Consider the following 14,558-nt stretch of genomic DNA (forward strand, 5'->3'; position numbering starts at 1 on the left):
CATCCCCACAGCATGATGCTGCCACCACCATGCTTCACCATAAGGATGGTGCCAGGTTTCCTCCAGATGTGATGCTTGGCATTCAGGTCAACGAGTTCAATCTTGGTTTCATCCGACCAGAGAATCTTGTTTCTCATGGTCTGAGAGTCCTTTAGGTGCCTTTTGGCAAACTCCAAGCAGGCTGTCATGTGCCTTTTACTGAGGAGTGGCTTCCGTCTGGCCACTCTACCATAAAGGCCTGATTGGTGGAGTGCTGCAGAGATGGTTGTCCTTCTGGAAGGTTCTTCCATCTCCACAGAGGAACTCTGGAGCTCTATCAGAGTGACCATCGGGTTCTTGGTCACCTCCCTGACCAAGGCCCTTCTACCCCGATTGCTCAGTTTGGCCGGGAGGCCAGCTTTAGGAAGAGTGTTGGTGGTTCCAAACTTCTTCCATTTAAGGATGATGGAGGCCACTGTGTTCTTGGGGACCTTCGCTGCTGCAGACATTTTTTGGTACCCTTGCCCAGATCTGTGCCCGACACAATCCTGTCTCAGAGCTCTACAGACCATTCCTTCGGTTTTCCTCTGACATGCACTGTCAACTGTGGGACCGTATATAGACAGGTGTGTGCCTTTCCAAATCATGTCCAATCAATTACATTTACCACAGGTGGACTCCAATGAAGTTGTAGAAACATCTCATGGAAACAGGAAGCACCTGATCTCAATTTCGAGTCTCATAGCAAAGGGTCTGAATACTTAAGTAAATAAAGTATTTCTGTTTTTTATTTTAATTAAATGTGCAAAAATTTATAAAAACATGTTTTCACTTTGTCATTATGAGGTATTGTGTGTAGATTGATGAGGGAAAAAAAGATTTAACACATTTTAGAATAAGGCTGTAACTTAACAAAATGTGGAAAAAGTCAATGGGTCTGAATACTTTCCGAATGCACTGTATATATACAGTATATATACACTGAGTGTACAAAACATTAGGAACACATGCTCTTTCCATGACATAGACTGACCAGCAGGGCGGGCACCAAAACAAATCAGTTTGACTGGCCTTTGATTTCCATAGGCAGGCACATTTTTTTATGGGTGTAATATTAAAGACCATAGGCAGTTTGTGAGTTTTAAGTTTGGGGAAGCTTACAATTTATCCTACCATTTCTACCGATCTGCTTGCCAGTTATGATTATTTTTATTATGCACATGTTCATGGAACAGTTTCATTTCAATAATAAAGTTTTTCGTTTTTCAAAATCATTGTCACGTGGTGGAACGTGGTGGAACACTTTCGACACCTTGCAGTTCATGCCCCCAATGAATTGAGGCTTTTCTGAGGGCAAAGCAACTCAATATTAGAAAGGTGTTCCTAACGTTTGGTATACTCAGTGTGTCGAAAGCATTCCACAGGGATGCTGGCCTATGTTGACTCCAATGCTTCCCACAGTTGTGTTAAGTTGGCTGGATGTCCTTTGGGTGGTGGACCATTCTTGATAGACAAGGGAAGCTGTTGAGCGTGAAAAACCCAGCAGCGTTGGAGTTCTTGACACAAACCGGTGCGCCTGGCACCTACTACCATACCCCGTTCAAAGGCACTTAAATATTTTGTCTTGCCCATTCATCCCCTGAATGGCACAAATACACAATCCATGTCTCAATTGTCTCAAGGCTTAAAAATCCTTCCTGTCTCCTCCCCTTCATCTACACTGATTGAAGTGGATTTAACAAGTGACATCAATAAGGGACCATAACTTTCACCTGGATTCACCTGGTCAGTCTATGTCTTAATGTTTTGTATACTCAGTATATACTGTATATATATATATATAAATATATATATATATATATATATATATATATATATATATATATATATATATATATTTTAGAGGGGAGACAAACTCATTATACCTTGTTGAAGACCGAATGCGGCCCCCGGGGCAAAATTAGTTTGACACCCCTGCTCTAGTATCTCCCATGACATGAGAAACTTCTCTAGTTATGACTAGACCAGTCCTCCAGGGGGAGATACTGAGACTGATAGAGCTTCTCAGGGCAGAGTCTGGCTGGCACCAGGGTTTATGTTTAGAGGCCAGACAGACATCTCTTTGGATCCTCCTCTCCGTCATCGCCATGGCAGCTGATTCTAATGAGCCCCCAGGTCCAGACCAACATTTGAAGGGCAACAGAAGACAGATTATGGACTTCCCCTCAGGGGTTCCACAACCTTTATAGCTTCTATAAAGTCAAAGGGAGATGTTTGATTGTCAGACACTTGATTGTCACAGTAAGGTCAGGGCTTTTCTATAATGATTATTCTCTCACCTGCTGCCCAAGAGCTTGCATGGAGTGAAACTCAATCTGTTCCCTCTTGATTCTGACCCAGTCTGGCTCGTCTGGGATCATAAAAGCGAGAATCATCTTGACCAGGATCAGGACATGCTGACAAACAAACACACACACATATACACTAAGTATTAGGATACAAAACATTAAGAACACCTGCTCTTTCCATGACATAGACTGACCAGGTCAATCCAGGTGAAAGCTATGGTCCCTTATTGATGTCACTTGTTAAATCCACTTCATCAGTGTAGATGAAGGGGAGGAAACAGATTAAAGAAAGATTTTTAAGCCTTCAGACAATTGAGACATATATTGTTTATGTGTGCCATTCAGAGGGTGAAAATGTAAGTGTCTTTGAACTGGGTAAGTGCCAGGCGCACCGGTTTGTGTCAAGAACTGCAACACTGCTGGGTTTTTCACACTCAACAGTTTCCGGTGTGTATCAAGAATGGTCCACCACCCAAAGGACATCCAGCCAACTTGACACAACTGTGGGAAGCATTGGAGTCAACATAGGCCAGCATCCCTGTGGAACACTTTCAACACCTTGAGTCCATGCCCCAAATAATTGAGGTTGTTCTGAGAGCAAAAACAACTCAATATTAGGAAGGTGTTCCTAATGTTTGGTATACTCAGTGTACATACAACATATGTCAGTTGGGCAGATAATGATACAGTAATATGTTATGAATAAGACAACTGTTATGCGCAAGATACTGAACTGTACTGTAATCATACTGTACCTCGACCAGGATGGCGAAGAGTATGATGTTCCTGCCGCTAATCCCTCCCTCCAGACAGAACTCCCGGACCCGAGGAGACAGCAGCAGCAGCCAGCAGTTAGACATGACTGACACGAACCCCAGAACCTCAAACGCTGTCTGAAATATACACAGGCATACAGAAATATGGTTACAGGCACATACAAGGACAGGAGCAAAGACAGACGCATGTGTACAGTGACATGGATAGGCACTGATTTGAAAATTACAATAAATTATCTATTTATTCACCAGATTTAGCTACATAGCTAATTTCCATCTGCAGTAAAATGCGCTCTCTGTTTGTTCACATCTTCACATTCCCTCTCTTAAAAACCTCCTGACCTGCCACACTCCCATGTTGGACACAGGGGCTGAGAAGGGCTTCCGGAACAGTTTACAGATCTTGTATGCATCTGCTCTGATCTCTGTGACGTTATTGAGGAGCAGGAGGACGGCGGTGAGCGGGTACACACAGGAGAACAGACTCAAATACCCAAACTGCACCAGCAACTCAATGTACTCAGCAAACAGGCCCTGAAACATAGCGATAAATGCGATAAGTTACACACCAAAACATAACATTCAGTCACATACAGTACAAATGCAAATACACCCAACCTTAATTCAACCCCTTACGGCACAGATACAAAGAAAGTCAGACAAGAGCACAATGAATAGAAACAGAGGAAAACATTCAAACACACAAACACATTTTACATGGACTTACTGGAAAAGGGGGCAGGCTTCTCTGGGCTCTGAGTTTGTCCACATCTGGGTCATCCTCCTGCTGCTTCTTCTGAGGAGCACTGAAGAAGCGGTCCACTATAAACGGCACCACCACCTCTGTACACTGGTTCACCAGTTGGGTCACGATTAGCAGAGACGCAAGCCTCTGTGTACACAGACAGATGATAAACACACACAAATAGTTACCTGCTGTATACAAACGCACACACACTGTGATCAATTACTTTAGGTTCAGTACATACTGCAAACAGAGAGAACATGATCTGTTCTGTTGCACAGCTCAAGAAAACATTTATTTTGGATCTACCGTTTAACATGAGCTATTTCTACTGTTACATTGTATAGAATTTCCTCTGGCCAGTCATAGACAAACAGTGCTGCCCAGCTGACATCTCTTACCTTCCTTAGCAGTGGTAGGTCTTGTTTGTAGAAGGCAATGTGGAATAGCACAGCAAAGTAGTTGAAGAAAGTAAACTAAAAAAAGAGAGAAGGAGATAGAATTTGGCTTGAAGTAATATCTCTGGAGGCACGGGAGGGTTTAGAGGCCGCAGAGACAACATTTTGCTATTTTAAAGCTAATTTCCAGCAATTCTCACATTTTGCGATGGGGCTGAGAGAATATTTAACAGTTTTAAAGCTAATTTTCTGCAATTCTACACATTTTGCCATGGGGCTGAGAGAACATTTCACAGTTCTAAAGCTAGTTTCCTGCAATTCTATACATTTTGTCATGGGGCTGAGTGAAAAATTGCAGTTTCAAAGCTAATTTCCTGCAATTCTACACATTTTGTCATGGGGCGGAAATAACATTTTACAGTTGTAAAGCTAGTTTCCTACAATTCTACACATTTTGCCATGGGGTTGAGAGAAAATGTGCAGTTTTAAAGCTAGTTTTCTGCAATTGTACACATTTGGCCATGGCTTATGCAGTGTTCTTATGCTGTCTGAGTGACTCAAACATTATAACAGAATCAATCATGCCATGACAACTTTTTTATTTTGGCGATGTTAGTTCTCAGAGGTGAACTTAATAAAAAATATATTGCTCCATTATATATTCTACATACGTTATATCTAGTTCTAGTCATTTAAGTTTACACTGAAAATGTTTTACCGAAAATTATTCAGGATGGTAAAATTACGCACCGCCGCTGCTAAATGCATATAGGGTAAACACTGAATACATATCCTGTTTTACTGTATCTGATTTGCCTCTCACTGAGGAATGGCTCCCACATCTGCTTATACATACACAGATGATACTATCTGCACACTACACCTACCTGTATCAGAATACATTTAGCCGATCTGTAATACACCTTCCTGTATCAGAATACATTTAGCTCTGCACCAGGGACTATTGCAACAGATTTAGATATTCAGTAGGAACAGAGAGAGAGGGAGGACCAGAGGGAGAGGAGGAGGAGGAGGATGTGGAGGAATAGACTGACAGATGGGGAAGGACGAGTGGGACTGACCAGGAGGACTTTGGTGGTATGATGGTTCTGGAAGGAGGACTCCTCTCTGTGGTTTTCTACAAGAAGAAAATAAACAGATTTTCAGGTGTCACAGACAGACAATCTGTGACACCTTGTATCCATTTGCATTCTCTATTATTCTATTATTCTATGCCCTTTGGTGAACTTAGCTCTGTTTTCCCAAACATTTTACCCCCTACCACAATAATTCATCAACATCAAACGTATTGTCTCTCTCCCTCTTCTCTATCTACTTCTCTTTCACCTCCTCCCTATCTAACCCATCTCCCTCCCCATCGCCCAGTGCACTTTCTCACCCCACTCTGTGAGTTGCATGGCCACAGTGCGGTACACATTCCCCAGCATGTTGGTGTAGACGATGTGAGCCACAGAGGGAAGGTAGAGCAGAGCTCCAGAGAACAGGGAGCCGCTGTCCTGATGGAAGCCCTGTGCCAGGGCCTCTCCGTGGTAGAACCCTGTCATACCCAGCACCACCAGCCCCAGGAACAACCCCACCAGGGGCACAGACACCAGGCCTACACGTAGCTGCCTCTGCCACTCCGGGAACAGGGGCTCCAGCCGCCCGGTCACAGGGTTGATCCCCAGGGTGCCGTGGAAGCCAGGTCGTGGCTCGGCGAAGCGCTCGGTCAGGTGCAGCAAGCCCCAGCGGTGGGAGATGGAGGAGCTGCGGCGCTTCCAGAACTCCATGACCAGCGTGGACCACAGCATGCTGAACATGGCCTGTACCATGTGACCGCTGACCGAGGGGCTGTCGTCCACCTCCACCATCCCCTCCATCACCCCCTCCCCAGCCTGCTCCTTCACAACCCCACCTCCTGATCCACCTCCAGGCAGCAGAAAGGTCAGGACCAGGCCTAGGATAGCAGGGGGCACCAGGGCCCAGGTGTAGAAGTCCAGAAAGCTGAAGTAAAACCCAATGGTGCCTCCGAAGTAGGCCTGGATAGAGTCTGCATAAGGGAGAGAGAGACCATTAGTAGGATAAAGGAATACAAGTTTGTGTGCGTGTGTCTATGTTTATATTTATGTTGTTGTTGTTTACCGAGAGGCTGTCCCCATATCTGCTTCCCAGAGTACCACTTCCTGCCCAAGTCTGTCAGTCTCTGTTTGTCATGCAGAGGGAAGATATCCTTTATCACTCCTGCCTTCTCTAGCTTCTGACCTACAGCACAGAGACAGAAGGGATGAGCTAGGACAGGACAGCGAGCTGTACAATACAACTACCATTACTACACATACAGATGGGGAAGAGGAGGTAACATAGCCAGAAGCTCGGCAGTAATGCATTACACTGTTAACACTATCCAGCATATGTAAGGGACAGTGTGCTGTAGTCCTCAGACAAATACAGATCACAGAGCAGTAAGAGAGGACAGGAGAGAGCACAGAAATGATCAACCAGAGGTGGTGCTCTGCTGCAGAACAGCTTAGCTAAGCAAGATCATGACAAAGAGAACAGAAAATGCTGAGGTAAACCGAATATCTAATACACACACACACACACACACACACACACACACACACACACACACAGAGTAGAGACTCACATATGTTCTCCCTGGCCTTCAGGACCCCCTGAGACTCAGGGACTCCAGGGATTTTCTGCTCCTTCTGGGCCCTTAGAAAGTCCAGCTCATACTTGACTATGTACTGACGCTCCGCTAGCGTCAGGAACTCCTGCATGTCATCTGATAACACAGAGGACAGGCGTCAATGAAGTCTGTCATATATATTACATTTCATATTTCGTTTGATCTTTATTACTACAGTTTATTACCACAGTGAATGTGTTGATTGTATTTCTACAGAAGGTGTATTGGGTGCTGAAGATCTACACAACAAGTTCAATTACAACTTGTCTAGTCGTGTTAGTAACTGTTATTACCATAACTATCCCTCTACTCTTCCCCTGCCATTACCAACATTCTTACCAACATTGCTGAAGTTTTCTCTGTCGTTGTAGGAGAAAGCAACCATGTCTCCATTGCGGTATTTCTTACACAGACCCAGGTCCTCTGTTGCTTTGAGGAGGGTGCACCGAGGTGCAGACACCACGATCACATCCCCACACTCATCCTCTCCAGGGTGGGCCAGCAACGCTGCTCCTAGTCCAGGGAGGAGGAGAAAGGTTCAACCATATTATCCTTGCCTCTACTGCAGTGTTCTTTGAGGGTGTAGTCCTACAATCTTCAGTTTCAGCCCAGTAATGACTGACACTTGATTCAGCTAATAAACGTTGATACTCACACACTGATGAACGCTTCCACAGTTGTATTGTGCAACGTTTCGACTCAAAGGTCTTCGTCAGGCTTAACCCACGTTAATAAAGCAGTCACTGGATGTACGTACACTACTTTGTAACAAGAGACTCAACTAATAAACTAATCATGAAGCCTGAGTGAATCAGCTGAATCAGATTGGGTTAATACTCAATAGTACTGAGCTGGAAAAAAAACACAACAAAGATTGAAGAACATTCAGACGTCTGATCTGCTGCTGACCCTATCTGGCCTGACCTCTCACCTCCGTCTCTCTCGGACACCCCGATCAGGGAGATGAGCCACCTCTTGGTGACAGGCTGGATGTTGTCTGACAGCTGGATGAGGACCAGGGGCTCCACCTGCTCAGACACACAGCAGGGACAGCTGACCTGCGTCCAGGAGCCCTGGTTCAGGACCTTCGTCTGGGTTTGGACGGAGCCTTCATCTTCATCACCCAGCAATGCCGTTGTCTCCCAGTGGCCTTCACCTTTATCACCCAGCGATGTCATTGTGTCCCTGTAGAGAGGCAGTGTGAGGAGGACAAGGTGTTTTACCTGGTTCATCATCTGTGATATATTTATACACCCTGTAATCCACACATTTACATGGGGAGTTCAAATGGCCATAGAAGGTTGTGTGTGCAGGTTAGAGAGCAGTCCAATTTGCATGTTGATGCGGAGAGGACAGGGTAGCAGTAAAACATAGAGAGGACAGAGAGGAACGACCAGATGGCAGAGATCTGAAGTTGTAAACACTGAGTCAACATAGGAGGGGAGCAGTAGCCAGAGATAGATGTTATCAACAGAAACAAGGGGCCAGGCAGTACATACTCTTCTTTGTGCTTGGCTCCAAGTGCTTCACCGCACTGTCTCTTTAATTATGTTGTGCATCAAGAAGGAACCGCAGAGAGCAACGGCAGTGTGGTTGCAGTATCGGAGCAGACAAGCAACTTCCTATGGGCTCTGCCTCTGTATACAGAGATATAATATGTAGCAAGGAAGAAAGTGAAAGCTAGATAGAGAAGGTGGGAGGGAGTGAGGGAGGGAAATAATAAGGAGAGTGAATGAAGGAGTGTACGGTACCTGACAGGGCGCTGAGGTATAGGTCAATAGGCGTATGCAGATAGCTGGCCCACACCCCCTCCAGTGTGATGTTTGAACACACACGAACATACACACACTGTTGTCCTGAAATCAAGGTGGGGCCTGGTCAGGGGTCCTGAACACAGACCTAAACACACACACACACTTACACTCTACGGATTTGTCCTTGCAGATGGTTGATTCAGAGTTGAGTTGCAGGACAGGAATGCAGTGAAACTTCTCATTCCCTTCAGGGTGTGGAGCTGTGTTCACTGCGTTTATTTTTCCTCCCTGACAGGCACCTCCCATCTCTGCCTGCCTTTGTCTGTCTGCAGCCCTGGGTCCTACTGTCCCACAGAGCACTGACTCACAGACCACAGCCGCCACAGTACTGAACAAGTTACACACTGCAGGCTGCATTTACAGTGGGGTTTTAAATTATTGACACCCTTGGTAAAGATTAGCAAAAATAACTGTATAAAATAAATAATTCAAATACTGAGCTATATTGTATGCCCCCCAAAATTGCAAAGCATCCTCAAACCACCACACTACCACCACCATGCTTGACTGTTGGTATGAGGTTCTTTCTGTGGTATCCAGTGTTTGGTTTGCCAGACATAACATGACCCATTTTGCCAAAAAGCACCTGGAAGATCGTCAACACTCCTGGAAGAATGTTCTATGGACAAATTAGTCAAAAGTGGAACTTCTTGAACGACATGGGTCCTGTTATGTCTGGTGAAAACCAAACAATGCATTTCACAGTAAGAACCTTATGCTTTGCTCCCATGGGCAAAGAAATTCAAAAGGGGTGATGATATTAATTAATAGTAATTTCGATCCGAATGTGCAAATTGTCCAAATAGATACGCAAGGTAGATGGATTATTTTAAATATGGTATTGGACCATAAACAGATATGGCTCATTAACCTTTACGGACCAAATAATGATGATCCACAATTCTTTGACAATATATATAATAAATTATCAAGCCTGCAAGCAACTCAAGACAATATTATTATGGTGGGGGATTATAATACTGTTTTAAATAGCTCAATGGACCGTAAAGGAAATCACACCACAAACAATCACCCACATGCTCTTAAGGAAATTGTGAATGTCATGGATACATTAGAACTAGTAGATATATGGAGGCTTAAATATGCTGATCTAGTGAGATATACATGGCGGAGACTGAATCAAGCTAGTCGTCTTGACTTCTTTCTTATCTCATTCTCGTTGGCACCAAAAGTAAAAAAAGTGTTGATAGGGGACAGAATGCGGTCGGACCATCATATAATAGGCATATACATTACTCTGACTGAATTTCCACGTGGGCGAGGATATTGGAAATTTAATCAAAGCCTATTAGATGATAATTTATTTATAATTAGAACAAAGGAATTTATTACTGACTTTTTCCAACATAACATAGGTACAGCGAATCCCCTTATTGTATGGGACACCTTTAAATGTGCCTTTAGAGGCCATGCAATTCAGTACTCATCTCGAAAACAAAAGCAATTTAGGTCAAAAGAGCTTATACTAAGAAAGGAAATAGAAAGTCTAACAGAACAGATAGATGGCAATAAAAACTGTAACATAGAGGCTCAGAATAAATTAGAGGAAAAACAAAATAAATGGAAAAACTTATTCAAGAAAGATCAAGTGTAATATATTATAAAAATAAAGCAAACTGGATGGAATATGGGGAAAAATGCACAAAATAATTTTTTAATCTTCAACATAGGAATGCTACCAAAAAGAACTTAATGAAACTGGTTACAATTGACGGAGTCACCCATAATTCACCTAATGATATTTTGAAGGAAGAAACAAAGTATTTTAAGCATATGTTTTCTTTTCAGTCGCCTCCATCTCCTCTAACTGAAGCTAATTGTAGAGCTTTTTTTTCTATTGATAATGTCAAATTAACAGCCACACAGAAAGACTCATGTGAAGGTGAAATTACAGAGGAGGAACTTCTGGATGCAATTAAAGACTAAGTCCGGGAAAACTCCAGGGTTGGATGGCATACCAATCGAGGTATACCAAACCTTTTTTGATATACTAAGAGGACCGTTATTAGCATGTTTTGACCACTCCTATGTAAATGGTAGATTATCTGACACTCAAGAAGAAGGTCTGATCTCATTATTACTGAAACAGGATACAAGTGGAAAATATAAAGATCCAGTCCATTTACAAAATTGGAGGCCACTTACACTTCAGTGTTGTGATGCAAAAATCCTAGCAAAATGTATAGCGCATAGAATTAAAAAGGTATTGTCGGATATTATTCATTCTAATCAGACAGGTTTTTTACATGGAAGATACATTGGAGATAATATAAGGCAAGTATTGGAAACAATAGAACACTATGGAAAATATGGGAAACCAGGCCTGCTATTCATAGCAGACTTCGAAAAGGCATTTGATAAAGTTCGACTGGAATTTATATATAAATGCCTGGAGCATTTCAATTTTGGAGAATCTCTTATAAAATGGGTCAAAATCACGTATAGTAACCCTAGGTGTAAAATAGTAAATAATGGCTATTTCTCAGAAAGTTTTAAACTGTCAAGAGGAGTGAAACAAGGTTGTCCACTATCGGCATATCTATTTATTGTGGCCATTGAGATGTTAGCTATTAAAATCAGATCCAATAATAATATCAGAGGATTAGAAATACAGGGCTTAAAAACAAAGGTGTCATTGTACGCAGATGATTCATGTTTTCTTTTAGATCCACAACTAGAATCCCTCCACAGCCTCATAGAGGATCTAGATACATTTTCTAACCTCTCTGGATTAAAACCAAATTATGACAAATGTACTATATTACGTATTGGATCACTAAAAAATACAATTTTTACATTACCATGTAGTTTACCAATAAAATGGTCTGATGGTGATGTAGATATACTCGGAATACATATCCCAAAGGAAATAAATGATCTCACTTCAATAAATTTTAATAGAAAGTTAGCAAAAATAGATAAGATCTTACTACCATGGAAAGGAAAATACCTGTCAATTTGTGGAAAAATCACCCTGATTAACTCTTTAGTATTATCCCAGTTTACCTATTTGCTTATGGTCTTGCCTACGCCTAGCAAACAGTTTTTTAAATTATATGAGAAAAAAATATTCAATTTGATTTGGAACGGCAAGCCAGACAAAATTAAAAGAGCATATTTATATAATGAATATGAATTCGGAGGACAGAAATTATTAAATATTAAAGCATTAGACCTATCACTAAAATCTTCAGTCATCCAAAAGTTATACTTAAATCCGAACTGGTTCTCAAGCAAATTAGTAAGATTGTCTCACCCACTGTTCAAGAAAGGCCTTTTTCCCTTTATTCAGATTACAACCTCTCACTTTCAGTTATTTGAAAAGGAAATAATCTCCCAAATGTCACTATTTCTAAAACAAGCCATAGAAAGTTGGTTGCAATTTCAATTTAATCCTCCAGAAACGACAGAACAAATAATGCAACAAATATTGGTTAAATTCAAATATACTAATTGACAAAAAACCTTTATTTTTTGACAGAATGTTTAAAAAAGGTATAATCTTCGTAAATGATATCATCGGTAGGACTGGTGGAGTTATGTCGCACATGCAGCTAACAAAAACATATGGAAATGTCTGCTCTACCCAAAATTACAACCAAATAATTGCAGCCTTACCGCAAAAGTGGAAGAGGAAAGTTGAAGGGGGAGAAAGTAAGGAACTTGTCTGTCGGCCTTGCATTAAAGAACATAATTGGTTAAGGAAAACTGTGATAAATAAAAAAGTATATCAGTTTCACTTAAGGACCAAAGGATTGACAGCCGTCCCATATAGATTGCAAAATAGTTGGGAAGAGATCTTTGACGTACCGATCCCATGGCATAGTGTTTATGAACTGACACGCAAAACGACACCGGATTCAAAAATTAGAATCTTTCAATTTAAATTATTATATAAAATTCTTGCTACCAATAGAATGTTATTTATATGGGGGATACAATCTTCCCAGCTCTGCAGATTTTGCTGTGAAGAGATAGAATCATTAGATCATTTGTTTTGGTTCTGTCCATTTGTAGCTTGTTTTTGGACACAGGTCCAGGAATGGCTAAAGGATTGCAATATTTACCTGGAACTAACCTTGCAGATAGCATTACTGGGTGATCTGAAAAGTCATAGTCAATCAATCAATAATATAATAATACTTTTAGCAAAAAGGTTTATTTTTAATTCACAATCTGTAGAAGCAATGAGAATAGAAAGGTTCAGAACTTTTGTAAAACGTCACAGTACGGTTGAAATATATATGGCAAATAGAAATCCTATATGGATGGTGTTAAGAGATAGATGGGAGGTATTGAATAGAGTTGAAGGATGGGACTAATAACAAATAACAACAAATAATAACAAAGATAGCTAATAATGTAAGCATACTGTGTCCATAATAAGTATATAGGTTGTATGTTGGGAGCTTTTGGGAAAGAGCACAGTTAGAAAGATATGGCATTTAGAAGCAAACCGGATGGACATCATGAAAATGATCGGAGAGGTTGAGAGTAGAAGAAGTTCAGGAGCAAAAAAATAAATAAATATATATATATATACAGTGGGGAAAAAAAGTATTTAGTCAGCCACCAATTGTGCAAGTTCTCCCACTTAAAAAGATGAGAGAGGCCTGTAATTTTCATCATAGGTACACGTCAACTATGACAGACAAAATGAGGAAAAAAAATCCAGAAAATCACATTGTAGGATTTTTAATGAATTTATTTGCAAATTATGGTGGAAAATAAGTATTTGGTCAATAACAAAAGTTTCTCAATACTTTGTTATATACCCTTTGTTGGCAATGACACAGGTCAAACGTTTTCTGTAAGTCTTCACAAGGTTTTCACACACTGTTGCTAGGGTATTTTGGCCCATTCCTCCATGCAGATCTCCTCTAGAGCAGTGATGTTTTGGGGCTGTCGCTGGGCAACACGGACTTTCAACTCCCTCCAAAGATGTTCTATGGGGTTGAGATCTGGAGACTGGCTAGCCCACTCCAGGACCTTGAAATGATTCTTACGAAGCCACTCCTTCGTTGCCCGGGCGGTGTGTTTGGGATCATTGTCATGCTGAAAGACCCAGCCACGTTTCATCTTCAATGCCCTTGCTGATGGAAGGAGGTTTTCACTCAAAATCTCACGATACATGGCCCCATTCATTCTTTCCTTTACACGGATCAGTCGTCCTGGTCCCTTTGCAGAAAAACAGCCCCAAAGCATAATGTTTCCACCCCCATGCTTCACAGTAGGTATGGTGTTCTTTGGATGCAACTCAGCATTCTTTGTCCTCCAAACACGACAAGTTGAGTTTTTACCAAAAAGTTCTATTTTGGTTTCATCTGACCATATGACATTCTCCCAATCCTCTTCTGGATCATCCAAATGCACTCTAGCAAACTTCAGACGGGCCTGGACATGTACTGGCTTAAGCAGGGGGACACGTCTTGCACTGCAGGATTTGAGTCCCTGGCGGCGTAGTGTGTTACTGATGGTAGGCTTTGTTACTTTGGTCCCAGCTCTCTGCAGGTCATTCACTAGGTCCCCCCGTGTGGTTCTGGGATTTTTGCTCACCGTTCTTGTGATCATTTTGACCCCACGGGGTGAGATCTTGCGTGGAGCCCCAGATCGAGGGAGATTATCAGTGGTCTTGTATGTCTTCCATTTCCTAATAATTGCTCCCACAGTTGATTTCTTCAAACCAAGCTGCTTACCTATTGCAGATTCAGTCTTCCCAGCCTGGTGCAGGTCTACAATTTTGTTTCTGGTGTCCTTTGACAGCTCTTTGGTCTTGGCCATAGTG

The 14,558-nt window shown here is 41.9% G+C and overlaps 1 protein-coding gene across 2 annotated transcripts; it reads right to left on the reverse strand.

Annotated features, from left to right (window-relative positions):
- Positions 1–1,934: 1,934 nt before the first annotated feature.
- On the reverse strand, positions 1,935–8,957 carry LOC311136962 (anoctamin-10-like). 2 transcript variants are annotated; one of them, XM_084171295.1, is made up of 13 exons: positions 8,860–8,957; positions 7,870–8,123; positions 7,278–7,451; positions 6,894–7,034; positions 6,389–6,508; positions 5,646–6,296; positions 5,329–5,384; positions 4,250–4,324; positions 3,831–3,995; positions 3,446–3,637; positions 3,083–3,220; positions 2,319–2,435; positions 1,935–2,231 (listed from the first exon to the last, which is right to left on the reverse strand). In XM_084171295.1, exons 2-13 carry the CDS (start codon positions 8,114–8,116, stop codon positions 2,223–2,225), a joined length of 2,085 nt encoding a protein of 694 aa, XP_084027421.1. In that variant the 5' UTR covers positions 8,117–8,123; positions 8,860–8,957; the 3' UTR covers positions 1,935–2,222. The 2 variants fall into 2 exon arrangements, with proteins under 2 accessions (XP_084027421.1, XP_084027422.1); XM_084171296.1 differs by lacking the exon at positions 8,860–8,957 and adding an exon at positions 8,690–8,851.
- Positions 8,958–14,558: the final 5,601 nt, after the last annotated feature.

Source organism: Coregonus lavaretus (assembly GCF_964263955.1).
Source record: "Coregonus lavaretus genome assembly, chromosome: 11".
NCBI lineage: Eukaryota > Metazoa > Chordata > Actinopteri > Salmoniformes > Salmonidae > Coregonus > Coregonus lavaretus.

What these genes read in the sequence shown, in the direction of transcription:
- LOC311136962 (XM_084171295.1), bottom strand. Translation starts at nt 8,116, where the DNA reads ATGACATCGCTGGGTGATAAAGGTGAAGGCCACTGGGAGACAACGGCA. An exon ending in GGTGTCCGAGAGAGACGGAG is followed by an intron (nt 7,452 to 7,869) that starts GTGAGAGGTCAG and finishes TCCCTGGACTAG; the next exon opens with GAGCAGCGTTGCTGGCCCAC. An exon ending in TCTTCGCCATCCTGGTCGAG is followed by an intron (nt 2,436 to 3,082) that starts GTACAGTATGAT and finishes TTTGTTTGTCAG; the next exon opens with CATGTCCTGATCCTGGTCAA.